The sequence below is a fragment of the Medicago sativa genome, chromosome 8 (assembly GCF_051527215.1).
Source record: "Medicago sativa cultivar Bolivia chromosome 8, Bolivia_mono, whole genome shotgun sequence".
NCBI lineage: Eukaryota > Viridiplantae > Streptophyta > Magnoliopsida > Fabales > Fabaceae > Medicago > Medicago sativa.
In genome coordinates this window covers 7,731,248-7,746,071 of record NC_140756.1, presented here as the reverse complement: position 1 = coordinate 7,746,071, position 14,824 = coordinate 7,731,248, and the positions used below count along the sequence as shown (strand labels likewise).

General features: G+C 32.9%; 1 protein-coding gene across 1 annotated transcript; it reads right to left on the bottom strand.

Annotated features, from left to right (window-relative positions):
- Positions 1 to 5,126: 5,126 nt before the first annotated feature.
- On the bottom strand, positions 5,127 to 13,821 carry LOC146896611 (phosphoinositide phosphatase SAC2-like). The gene is made up of 15 exons (XM_085733523.1): positions 13,800 to 13,821; positions 13,119 to 13,167; positions 12,894 to 13,005; positions 12,509 to 12,584; positions 12,033 to 12,242; positions 11,573 to 11,670; positions 11,327 to 11,460; positions 11,110 to 11,238; positions 10,558 to 10,927; positions 9,740 to 9,861; positions 9,483 to 9,596; positions 8,766 to 8,936; positions 8,487 to 8,639; positions 6,720 to 6,802; positions 5,127 to 5,485 (listed from the first exon to the last, which is right to left on the bottom strand). Exons 1-15 carry the CDS (start codon positions 13,819 to 13,821, stop codon positions 5,472 to 5,474), a joined length of 1,857 nt encoding a protein of 618 aa, XP_085589649.1. The 3' UTR covers positions 5,127 to 5,471.
- Between the last annotated feature and the right edge of the window lie 1,003 nt (positions 13,822 to 14,824).

Sequence of the window (14,824 nt, the reverse complement as noted above, 5' to 3'; positions counted from 1 at the left end):
CAAAATCCAATATCATATTATTTTAAACTTCGCAGCGGAATAATTTCAACAACTTAAATAAATCTTTGGCACAAGGGCCTCAACATAAAATCTCATAAGTCTTGTTCAACATTTATTCATAAAAATCCATAAGTAATACGTAAGGAATAGAAATAGAAGACATAATCTCATCCCGTTACGTATCGGAGAACTTAAGACACACTTGTGAGGAGTCCACTCACGACCGCAACTAATCTGGTTACCCGCAAGTTACCCATACGAAGAGCAATATTTCCAAGCGAGGGGTGACATTTCTCAAACAATAATATTAAGCATATAAATCATATAAAGTACATTCAACAACTTAAACATCATTAACTTATACTTCATTAACTAGCATCATTAATCTCCTACATTAGTTATACACTTCATCTTATATCATCTTAATTATAGACGTAAACATCATCATATAACATCAATTACTAATTCATAAACATCAAGCATACATCATCAAATATTAATTACAAACATCAACACATATATTAATCACAAACATCAACACATATAATGATCATAAGCATCAACATCTAACACCAAATATAATCATAAGCATCATCATGTATTTCACATAAGTATCATTATCAAAGCATATCATTTATCGAAAACAACTTCATAATTAAGTTCGTAATCAACTTCTTAAACAAACATCATCAAATATAAGTTATGACGACTCTACAATGCAACAACATCTTCAACAACAACTTAGACAACTTCAATATGCATGTGGTACCACCAGGGCATTAAGCCCCCTTCGCTAAGGTCATATTTGGACTGTCGGGCATTAAGCCCTCATCGCTAAGGTCATAAAGAACTGTCGGGCATTAAGCCCCCATCGCTAAGGTCATAAAAAACCGGCCGAGCATTAAGCCCCCATCACCGACTATGCAACGACACAATCTTCCTACAACTTGGACAACAACGTGAACATCTTATACAATTCCATTAAAATGGACAAATTCTTAAATCATGACAACTTAGACCGACTTATACATCTTCACTAAGATTCAAGCGGCAACAAACGGCTACGGTTGCGGCATATAACGGTGCTAGAATATCATATCATCAATAAGAAATGAATCATATCAACTTAACATCATAGAACATCATAATATTATGTATCATACAATACTCACATAATGTATTCCAACATATCAACAACAATAACCACATATACATTAATCAATTACATTCATATCAAAGTCCAAAACATTCTTCAAAAGCAAATCAAGTTTGATCAATGAGACATAAGCCAAATACTCATAAAACACCTCAACTAAATCCCTAATACTTAAGTTGAAGTTGGGAAACCAACCATAAGTTTTTGGACTAACTTGGGATTAGTTATGCTAAGTTTTCTTAAAGTTTTCTGAAGACCCACTTGGACTATTTTCATCAAAACTCAAAATCTACACATAATTTTCTAGTCACTCCAAAGCCATTAGAAAGCTAACTCAATTATCTACAACTTTCATGTTTACACCGAGAGCTAATTCAACACGAAAACGGGTGAAAAAGACACGAGAACGCAACAATCGAAGTTCTGACAGCACGCAACGAAAGCACAACAAGCGGTCACCCATGAGGGGCTGCCTTGCTGCGCTCAGGCGTGGAAAACTGCGCCCAGGTGTGGGAAGGCAGTAGCCCACCTGCGACGCAGCTCTGTGCAGTCCCATTTTTTTTCGGTTTCACCGTTTCGTCCGTAAAAACCTAGCCGTTACTCCGAATCCGATTCCGTTTTCGCCTACGCATTCTATTCGACAAATCCTTTCATGTTTTACTGAAAAATCACATTTTTAAATCTCCAAAACAGCTTATCCTAGAATCACTTATTTCTCAAAAACACTTAAAATCACTTTTTCTCGTAATCTCAACTTTTCATCCATTCTCATGTTTCTAACCATCAAACTACTTCTAATAACATTCCTATAGGATATCTAAGGTTTGTTCATGATTCTCTCATCAATTCTACGGTTCTTCATCATCTAATCATCAAAATCACTCATAAACCCTAATTCTTAAACTCACCGACTTCTCATCTAATCATATGTTTTAAACCTCAAAACTATTCCAATAATCATTCTACGGATTATCTAAGGACCGTTCACAGCTTCTACATCAATCTAACAATTTTCATCCATTAATCCTCAATTCTTCACTCAAAACCCTAATCCTCTTAATCGCACAAACTCTCCCCAACTTTGTTAGATGTAATCTAATGATTTACAACTTAATATTAAAGCAAGATAGTCTCACCCTCACCTTAGATTAATTCCTGAATCGGCGGCGGCGTTCTTCTTTCCTAAGGTCTTCTCCTCTTCTCTTGACTTTTCTCTCCTCTTCTCTTCTTTCTTGTTCTCCTCTTTTCCAAAAAGCGGTTTCCGATAAACTCTTTCTAACCTAAGCTTCTCTATTTATAATACTAAAATATTCTTCCCAAATCTATTTAGGCCCAACAACTTATTCTTCTTTCTATTCTAACCCCCAAATCCACTCACACTAATAATCCTCATATTCTAATAAATAATATTTCTCTACTAAATATATAATTATACACCAAATAACAAATATATTTCCACATAAAATAACAAATATATTTCTGCACCAAATAACATATATATTTCTACACAAAATAACAAATATATTTCTACACCAAATAACATATATATTATGCTAGTAAATACCAACATATAACATAACAAAATATCACTCAACAAAATATATTAACTAAATTATAAAAAGACATCTAATCTCAATAAATCATATATCCCTCATATAAATCATATAAATACATAAATATATTCTAAAACTAAGTAAAATAATTAAATAAAAAGGAGGGCGTTACATAGATCGTCGTTTTCCACATGTCTTCATCTTTATCTCGCTCCTAGGTCCATGCAAGGCATCTGTGCAAATAAGTGACGTGTATATTGATTTTAACCAAGATACTCAAAATATGTGTTAAGTTGTGCATTCAAATCATGAAGAGAGTCGGTCGGCGTTATCATAACCTTAATTGTCTTTTTGATAGAAGAGTACCTAACACGACCTTCAATTTTTGCAACCTCGTACATGTTCACTTGACAAAAGCTTTATGAAAAAATAATACATTAGAATGAAATTAAATGAAACATAATAACCAATAAAAAAGTATATCAAATGCGTAAACATTAATAACGAATAAAAAAGTATTGCACTAGTTCCGCCACATAAAAGTCATATTTTCATATATTTATATAAATTACATAATGTTAGTTATATATTAGACACAAAAAAATTGGCATTACAATATCGACCCTAAAAATTATGTCGGTGTAATTTCTACAAAAAAAAAAAAAAGGATTAACACCGACAAAAAATACTCATATCGCATCAAGTGAAATTGAATCTTCTTCATCTTCCCCCAATAACTTCAAATTATTTCTTTGCTTTTTCGGGAGTGTCGCACAAAATAGGTTTCGCTTCATTTGACTCCTTTTTTGGTTGGGGCGGTTTCTCTCCCTTTTCAATAATCATGAGATCTCGTAACCTATCATGTTGATCCAAATACCCATCTACCCAAGTCATTGCCTCTTCATTCTTATGATTCTTCCACTCCGTAAATGATGGAGGTAGTGGACAACCATCCTTCAAAAAAATAAGCACAAAATGATTGGAAATTAAGTCAAGGCACATGATGGGGGTTTTTGCTTTTCCGGCAATACCCCTCTTAGTGGGAAAAAAGATTCCGAAGTTCTAATTTCATGATTTGTCAACAAGACCGCACACATATTGTAATAATTAGCAACAATGTGTCCCATGTTCGGAAACGTCAACCACTTATTAACAAGTGCAATACCTCCACTAATCATTTACAACTGATATAGAGTAGATATACATCTAGGTGATGTAACAAAACCATAACAAACATGCTAACAAACTCATTACTTCCTATACAAGTAACCTAAGTTTGTTACTTTATGTGCAAACTATTTAACAAGCTATCAAACAAATATTAAAACTAACTGCTAACTAAATGAATTATCATTCCAATAGGGAGCATTATGAAAGAATGTAAAAATTATTGTAATTTACATTTACAAAACACTCGAGTCAAGTTTAGTCGAAAACTAACAAATGAGACCGTTCATGCTTTAACACGAGTAACCAGGTTATCAAATGTCTCCCACACTATAATGATGTTCCACCATTTGTTTATACTTTAATTTCTAATGACGTGCTATATGCTTGTTCTCCTAGAAAGAAACATTCCCATGTCATTCACCAAGCATAAACACTATAAAGTTAGTTCTAAAAGCCCTTATTTAGGGTGTATTTGGAGAGAGAATTTTGGAGAGGAATGAAAAAGATGACTTATCTTTTCTAAATTAAAGAAACTATAAAATGATTTTTAAAAATAAAGTTTAAATACACTTTTAGTCTTCATATTCATATTTTAACCGAGTCACAATTTTAGTCCCCCCATTTATAAGTCCAAAAATTTAGTCTCCATTTTCACAAGTTTTAGAATATTTCCCACCACATATTATTGGGCTCAAATTTATTGATATGTCATATTTTTTTGTGTGGTGTAGTCTGATGATTATAAATTCATTTGTTAATGTAAACAAGTGAACAACTTATGATTCAAACCTAAGTAAGCGATTTGGTCAAAAAAAAAAAAACCTAAGTAAGCGAACATTAATATGTCCTTTTAATTTTAGGGGAGGGACATTGATATGTCCCATTTATTATTAATAACGCGAATGATGAAGTAACAATATTATTCTCTAGTTATCATGCATCATCCAAAAAACAACCTCTCCAGTCTCCACTGCCTATATTTGCCTATCTTTGCCTAGACCAAATTGTTGCAATTGGAAAACCAAAAACTTGACCTCATTCATCAAGTATGGATCCATCAACCATGAAAACTCATTCTCACAACACAAATTTGATCAGTCGAGACCACAAGCGCATTGCCAACAAAAAAGATTAAATAATTGATGCACATAAGAGGAGGACTGGCCGACCGCCAGACGCAAACTAAGGTTTAAAAGCTATGTATTTTTTATATATATAGTTTTTCAATAAAAATTAAATTATATACATGAATGGTAATATTTGAATGCTTGATAATGAACCTAATTGGGGAGGCACAAAAATTTAATTACTTATTAACATCTCTACCACTACCTCCCAAATGAAAATATGAATATGTAACTCAAGTGCCCTTTTGAACAAAAATCAGCTTCTTAGCTTCTGCCACTGCTATCTGCTTTTGTATTTTATCTTACCATTTATTTCTGTACAGCAAAGTCATGAATTCTCATCCTTCGGATAAGTTGATATAGGTCAGGAGACATTAGGACTAGTCTCAAACATAAAGCAATTGACCATGAGTAACCCAATTTTCAAAGCTATCAGTATATTTTCCATTTTTGTTGAGTTCTTCTTCACTTTGCCTCTCCTGAAATACATTGAAAGCAAAATTGTGTTTACCAATTGGTTGCAGCTTAGAAAAGAATGTTTGAATGAATAACTTAATTAAGCATTTATGGCATACGAGCTTTATCGTATAAGTGCTTATATATAAAGCTATTTCTATACTAAAGCATAAAATAAAGTAAAACTATTTTTATAAAAGTTATAAGCTGTTTTCATAAGCAATCCTAGAGAGCTAATGGAAATAAGCTGAAAACAACTTATGAACTTGCCTCCTTCAAAAAAAAAAACTTATGAACTTGCCATAAGTTGTTTTCATAAGCTCTCGTTTCAAAGTGTTTATGTCAATAGATATGCTCAAATAAGTCAATCCAAACAAACACCAAGATCTTTTGAAAATCTACCTTATGAGAGATTATCAGCTACAATAATTTTGCGGATTTTTACTTGCAATAAAGTTATTCTAAGCTTGTGGATGTTTATAAAGAAGCTAAATAAGAGAGCTTCTGAAGAAAGAAAAAAAAATCAAAAGATCTAGAAGCTAATTTCTGTACACCATCATTCACCACGTATTGTCATACCATCAGATTACTGGTTTCTATACAAAACTTGGAAAATATGAAATGAAATAAAATGAAAATAAGTTGATATTTTTATAATCAAAACAGAAAACAAAAAATGTTTTTTGAGCCCAAACAACCTTAAGGTTCTCAACTGCTAAACCTAGTCTTAAAATTTGGTACGGGCCTAACTTAATTCTACAAAAGCAGAAAACCAGCTTGTAAGGTGAGATATGGAGTGTGACCCATGTAGCCATATAGGCTTTGGCCCAATGAATCTTAGACTCTAAATTCTAATACCATCTTATAATTTGTGTTAGTCCTAACTCAGCCCTACAAAATCGACTTGTAAGATTAGAGATGTCTCCCACTTTATAAATTCAATTTCAGGTCATACCTCATACAATGTGCGACTCTTAACACCTAGGACAACAAAATAAAGATCGACAATGTTTTCAAATATTTTGCCAATAAGTTTGCATTGTGAAGTAGATGTTCCAACTTCAAGTTTACAAAGAATACATCAATAAGTCTTACTAACAGGCCTTGAAATCCAGAAAGAGACAAATGTTTCTTAAATGGAATGCTTTAAATATTTTTTGTTTTCTTCTTAATTAACTATAACTCATTAATATTTCCTAACTGAAAGGGAAGTTATGTTGTTCCATAATGATTCTAGAACTAACAATAAATACTGACCTTCAAGATAGGTCCCCAGATTCACTTCCGGCACCTCAGTTATTAGCTCATTCACAATATTTTCTGAGGAGATGCTGATTGACCTGTATCATCAACAATATTGGCATCAATTTCCAACAAAATTTTGAAAATTGTAAACCAAACCCTAACCAAATATTTAGGGTTTTTACACCATAGTATTAACATTAAGCAACTTCAATTACTCAAGCGTGCCATTTAAATGCAAGATCACAATATAGACACCTCAACCAAATAGTTATATTGGATCAAACAAACAAAAAGTCTATTAGTCCCTTTCCACATTTAATTCCATGCTCAAAAAATGAAATCCATTCCTTCCTAATTTCACTTGAGAATTCACTTCAGTATAAAAAAACCCTTGACTAACATGTTATGACAGTTCACAAAAAAATTGTCAAAATGGATTAGGTCGTATTTGGATAAGCAACTTAATTAAGCGCTTATTCTATAAGCGTTTATAATAGAAGTGCTTATGTATACGCCATTTCCATAACATAAGCAACTTAATTAAGCGCTTATACCATAAGCGTTTATCATAGAAGTGCTTATGTATATGCCATTTCTACAACAAATGATAAAAATGATAAAATAAAGTCAAATTATGATAACATACGCCATTTCATATGAGCTATAAGCTGTTTTCATAAGCTATCTTAGAGAGATTATGGAAATAAGCTGAAAACATCTCATGGACACGTCGTAAACTGTTTCCATAAACTCTTGATTACGCACTTATAGCATAAGCATTTATCATATAAGTGCTTATCTATAAGCTATTTCAATAACCAATGATAAAATTAAGTCAAATTGTTTCCATATAAGCTATAAGATGTTCTCATAAGCTACTTAGAGAGTTTATGAAAATAAGCTGGAAATAGCTTATGGACGCGTCGGACGCTATTTCCATAAACTCCCCAAAACAGCATCACAAGTGCTTATGTCAATGGATAAGCTCATATAAGTCGATCAAAGCAGCCCCCTAAATCCTTTCAATATGCTAATTGAAGGAACTGAGTGAAGGCTTCCCGATATATTGCTGGCTAGGCAACTAAAGGTGTTTGCTAAGTTCTGGTTAAAATCCTTCCTCACTCTCTTTTTCATGTCTTTCAAATACAAAATTCAAGCTATTGTTTCACAAAATTGCATGAGCGGACTATAACATAAACATAAAGGTAACATAACTTTAGTCTTCAATCATTTTCCGTGTTCTAAATCATGGATGAACCTCCCTAAATAATTGAAATAGACTGATGTTGTGATTGAAACATTCTTATCATCACAGCCAGCACAAGCATTGGGTGACCTAAGAAGTTGCTTTAGGCCTTCGAAAAATATTAGGTGAAACAATAAAACAATATTTGTAGTGGTTGAGAGCGCAATACGAAATCTATGGATCATGAGTTCGAGTTCAATCAGCCGCACAACTAATGTAATTACTTTAACTCGCAACAGAAAATACTAAAAGCACAGCAAAAAAAAATATCATCCAACGAATTTGAACGCAACTTTTGAGGTTCGGGTATATTTTTTTCCCACCAAAACAACCAGCAAAACCAACTTTGTTCTATAAATAAAGTATAAAATACTTGGTCTTAAAATCCTCTATACCAAGTATTCCATTTTGGTATTTTACATTTAAAAAGCCTCACTTAGAAGTTTGTTTTGACCGGAACCGCTTCTCATTTAGGAAGAAAGTAACATGACAGCATACATGTAAGTTTACCAAACAAAGTCTCGGAACTGCACCTGTCAAGTAGTTCTTCTTCACAAGAATTTTCAGAAGAAGAAAGCCAGTCCACATCAAGGAAATTGGAGCAGTCATTTGCATCTTCCTGTTCATCATAACAAATGTGATCGTTTTCACAGTATTGGTCCTTGCCCGTTCCTCCATAAACTTGCCTGTATAATATTTCTAAACACGTAAGTTTCTAAACATGTGGATGTCTTAAGTAATAAATCATATAAAGTCAAACTATGAATCCAATTACACAAGTTTGCGTCATGCAAAGTGTGAGCTAAGCATACCTGCATTGACAAATAGAAGTTCCACAAGCAGGCTTCAGCAGAGGCTCCAAAAGAGATTGCTTATCAGGATTTTCAGATGAGTACGGACAGTCTGGAGCATGCAAGTTCCTATTTGTAGAGTCGCTTTCACCGAGAATATTGCCATCAGATTGTGATCTTCTAATGAATGACCTACCAAACAAAGAAATAACATTTTTCAATATTCATACAACGTTAAGAACAGATGATTCTCATTTTCTTTCGTCGACAAAAAAGGAGGATGAATTTGAGTTCTCTTTTCCTATGTGATATTTGTCCTTCGATGGATAAGTCAAAGCTAGCAACATTTCGATTTTATGAACAATACCATCTAAAAAAAAGTACTCAGAATTTTGAGGAAATACAAGACAAGCTTTCAATGCTTTATAATTTAATATCTTCAAATGTGGAGCAACACAATAACAATGGCATTTGGTACTACTCAAATCATCAAGTTATACGGTTGGAAAATATTTTCAATCTGAGAATTAAATTCAAAGCTGCGGACAGATCGAAATAGTAAAATATATAACTGAATTTAGTACCTCTAATGATGTAAAGGTTCATATATCAGTTATCTTGAAAATAAAATATTCACAGATCATAAAAATTTTCTTTTCTATATATTATCCTCCCTCCAAAACAATTTCTTAAATGAAAATGACAAAAAAGTTGTGCAACTGAAAAATCCAATCATACCCATAAATTCCATCTGCTAAATTTGGACCATGACTTCCAAGAAGGTAATGTTGATCTGAATCAAGCTTCCACACTACTGGTTTTCCCTGTTGTGGCTGGAAATGCCCCAAGAATCTGAACAAAAAATATATCAAACAAGAGAGGAACTAATTCATTCTAATGCAACTACCATAAATATATAACTTTTGTATACTTTCAGATTACCTATGGAAGCAACTATGCATGTAATATTACACAAAAGGTCTTAGTCGACTTACATGTTAATTGCTTTTTGTTTAAACCCGTCCGTATATGTATTGTTGTAATAACACTGTAGGGTTCGAATAAGCTCTTGGCATTGTACCGCAGCCTTCCATTGACCTCTACTTCTAGAAAATATCTGAACACGCAATACCCAAAAGAATGAACCGTAATGAGATCAAATTTTTACCCAAGTAAAATGAGAAAATGTAAATTTCCACTTCAAAATTAAGGGAAAATTATGATGGTATCTCTAGTCACCTGTTGAATATATTATAGAAACGGAGAATTCTAGTATTTCAGTAAAAGAGTGCTCCTTTTACAAGAGGAGTTCATAACGAAAACTCCTCAAATCAAGAAGTGATGATGTAATAAAAATAAATAAAATTGATATCGATAAATAAAGGCCAAGAACATTCTAATACTATTATAATATTCTTCGACATCAATGAATCAAGAAAACAGTAGGATATTGAATGTCTAGTCTCTAAAAAAACTGCATAAAACCTACGTGTAACAAAACGAAGGTGTGTGAGCTTCTATTATTGGCATGTGAAGTGGTTAGTGTACAATAAATGATGATCTTCAACTCACAAGGGGGATACTATAAATATTTGAAAATAAGCATCCCTTTCAAATACCAAATGAACTTTGTTACCTAAAATAGATCGTTAAAATAAGCACTATCGTTGAAACAGTTATTGTATAGCATTGGATTTCTGATTGCATATTACATTTCATAATCCAAGTCCAACATTTGCACTACATACACTAACATTTGCCATTCCAAAATAAAAAATAAAAAAAATCAAACCCTGAAAGGTAGCAAGGTTACCTTGTTGTGCGCTGCAGAACCCCCATATTGAAAGGCTAATGTGTCGCCCATGGACTCATAAACTTTCATTAAATCCTTTGCCAAAGGGTTACCAAGTTTAATATGCGGGGATTCAATAAACCCAAATGCATGTAGCTGACGTCCTAGTGCGACTAGTCCATAAGCATACTGTGCAACATTGGTGCGGTCTAAACAATCTATGCAATTTGTCCTCAAGACGCCTGATTGAACCGTCTTGGCTTTGACACTGTAATCTTTGTTCTCACCATCATCACTATAATAACCATTTCCGGCTTCTGTTTCCTTATCAGCATTATACTTTTTTACAATATCTTGTTCAACAAGAAATTCATCAAAGACATTGTTATTGCTGCATTACATTTTAAAAAAAAAAAAACTTATCAGAAAATGTTAGGTATAAAAAAAGCACTCACATTCCAATTGTGGTTGGCACAGATGGTTTGATCTTCAATAGTAAAATAATCAATTAAAATCTAAACTTGCAATAGAACAACAGCAAAGAGGGTCAAAATGTGTTGTTATGGTACTTACTCAGAGTAGGAATATCGGAATAATCCCTCTGGACTCATGTTTGGTGTCACTGGACAGTAGAAAATGCCAGTCAGATTCAACGCGAACGTAGCCACTTTTCCCAGTTGTGATAGCACGTTGGTGGCCTTGCTGCTAAAAGATGTTGATCTAGTAATGTCAAAATAACACCCGGGAAAAAAATCTATAGAGCATGGACCAAAAAAGAAGAGAAATTTACCGTCTCGAATGCCAAGTCAGATCCCAATGAAGATACCTCAGACAATCCTCCTTACTCAAAGTTTTATTAATAGACTTAACAGCATTGGCGAACTCGGTTCGCAGAATAGTTTCACACGGCTTCTTTTCATGAGTCTAAAATACAAAAGATAAAAGAATATAAAAGGTAGAAAATCTTTTAGTTTAGACACGAGATGGAAAAATAAAACCTCGTCAATGATTTCCTTACACATGTAGAAATGCCTACCTTGATCAAGTTCAGTATAATAATTGGGTTTCCATATCTCATGACAGGATTCTCAAAATGAAGTCTTGTAGCTTCAAACATTGCATCCTTCTTAAATACTAGAGAAAAAGAACCAAAATGAGCAGTCAGTGTAAATAACATAATATGGGCCTGTTTGGAAATTGGATTGGCTTATTTCAACTTATCTACTGGCATAAGCACTTGGGAGACTATTTGGGAGAGCTTATGAAAATCACTGATGACATGCCCATAAGTTTTTTTCAGCTTATTTTCATATACTCTACAATATAGCTCATTATGAAAATAAGTTGTTTTCAGCTTATGAACAACAGATGATAACTTATATAAAGCCAGTTTGACTTTATTTTATCTTTTGTTATCTAAACAGCTTATCTTAGGTGCCTAAGTTGTTTATCCAAACATAAGTGAGAAACAAAGGAAAGATCGTTATATATCGTACATATAATGTCAGGTTTCATATTCAACGAAGAGGCTTCCTGAGACCAAAAGAGAGGGATTGAACCCCGGATCTGCACCACAGAACTGATATGCATTGGGGATCCATCACTAGCATCTGCAAAGACTATCTGCTCAGTCTCAACATCATTTGCTACTCTACCCCTTTCATTGACTCCTCGCTTCAAATACCTGCACCACAAAATAAAGAAACCTTGAATATGTGTAGAAACATAACATAATCAATGACAAGAGATACATAAGAGAAGATATTATGGTGACAAATTAACATAAAAATACCAGTAAGGGATGGCAGCCAAATCTTGTCTAGAAACTCGTGAAATTAACATAAACCGGTATAGTATAGGTACACTCATGATATATGAAATTAATCCAGGATCACAAGTGCAAAGATGTGAAATAACATGCAATCTTAATTATATTGCAAACTCAATAAAGACTAAAAAGAAAAGCACAAACCTGGCCCAGCATAGTGCCGTGAGCGCCTAGCAATGGTAATCAAGTCAAACTTGCGGCTAGATATAGAAAGGTTAACCTGCACAAGACACCATGTAATGAACACTTGTCAAGAAGAAAAGACCAAATATTTTCTAATAAACACATATCACTAGACTCTTTTCTGGTGCTGTCAATGGAAGTTATGAAGCCAGCAATACGGAAAACATGAAAAGTAAACTGGCAATAGGATGTTAGAAGTATGTCAAACCTTTTTGTGTGGTTCAACTTCGAGGAATGAATTTTCAAACATAAGACAACTGAAACACTTATACTTCATTGCTTAACTACTGCAGCAACGTACTAATTAACTTCACACAAAAAAATAATTAGAAGAATCGGTATGTACCTGTTCAAAAAATCCATAGACTAAGGCAACAGTACAGGAAGTATTCTGGAGATTATTCCTGATTCCACAAGTTAAGAACTCGTTCCAAACAAACAGTGTTTCGTCAATAATCCTACATACATTCAACTAATTTTTCATTTGGCTATGAGAAAGCTTCAAATTGTCCATAGTGGTTTGTCCTTGGGCAATGAGAAAACTTTAAATTCTTCATAGTGGTGTCAATACCTATTTGACTTTCTGTAGAGAAATCTTTGCCCGTCAACAATTGAGTTTGCTTCGATTTAACATAACCTGCATTAAACAAAAGAAAATTAAAACAATAAAGTGATAAACTACTCACCTAAACAAGTTAATATTTGGATTTTATATGAGAGCAATACGCAAAGCTTCCATTATTGAAAACAAATTGAAATAACACCAAAAGAAATTCAATATCACATATTGTCTTTGCATCTAGCATAGTGAAAACAATAGCACACACACCTAAGAAAATCTCCAACATCATACTGTTACACCAAACTCATGATTTGTGACTGATGGTAATAAAATGAGAGGTGAATGATATTTATTGTTTGACAGGCTTTAAGCAAACTAACCAAAAATGATTTGTCCTTAACCAATTATTAACAAAGGCGTATCCATATTTTTTTCATTTTCAGTTTGTCTCCTTCTTGCTATTTCTTCACAAACCTCATTCATTTTCAACCTAGTAAAGTAACCCATATCTTAATTCATAACCTAATCTTGCAGAAATTTACCCAAAAACTTAAATTAAATTACTGTCTCATATCAATGTGTAACTCATATCAAATATGAAGAACAAATTTCAACACACATAAACATATAAAACCCTCAATGCAAACCCCAAATGTAGAAATTAAAGAAATTTTTTGAGATGGAACTCACCTTCAAGAATAGAGACAGTCATGACGGTGAATCCAACCCCAAAAATTCTGACAAAACGTAGAGAGGGGAGGAGACAGTGTAGGTGTGTGGGTGATGTATGGAGTGGAGGTGAGAAAGTTGTAGGCAGAAATGAAACTGAACAAGAGAGAGAACAGAGAAGGTTTGGAGATGAAACTGAACAAGAGAGAGAGAGAGAGAGTGGGGATTTGTTTTTTTTTTTTTTGAAATTAAAATTAATTGAATTTCCACCGGACAAAGTTTTTCAAGTCAGCGTGTGTACAAAGTGTGTATCAATAAAGGATTAAAGGGTGTTTATGTATCTTTTTCCTTTTATAAAGTTTTCTTACTCCTAGCACACAAGTTAAAAAACCAAAAGAAAAAATATTACAGTTAAAACTCTATAAATTAATAATGTCGGGACCGGAGAAATTTATTAATTTAGAGAGTTATTAATTTATCGATAAATTAATAATTATTAATTTAAAGAGTTTTTAAGTAATTATATTGTACATACCAAACAAAAAGGCAAATTAATCTATGCCTCTTAGAATTACGTTGCGGCGAACCTTGGGACTCAACGTAAATTAGTAACTACCTTGTGTTCATATGCATTGGAAATCAATAATGACTTTTGAAGTACGGTAAATGTAAACAAGAGGAACAAATGTGTTCAATGTATTTTTAATATATATTTTTCGGTTTCTATGAATTATTAATTTATGATTTTCTTGGGACCGAAAATTATAAAGGGATCTCCCGAAAAATTATTATCTTATTATTTTATCGAGTTTTTCAATTTTTTACATTGGCCCAAGTCGGGACCGGACAAATTTATTATTTTAGAGAGTTTATTAATTTACCGAGTATTAATTCAAAGAGTTTCTTGTACTCCAAATTTTGTATATTCCAATTCATTTTTCCTTTTATAAAGTTTTCTTACTCTTAGCACACAAGTTAAAAAACCAAAAGAAAAAATATTACTTCAAATTTTGTATATTCCAATTCATTAAAAAGTTAAAGATTAA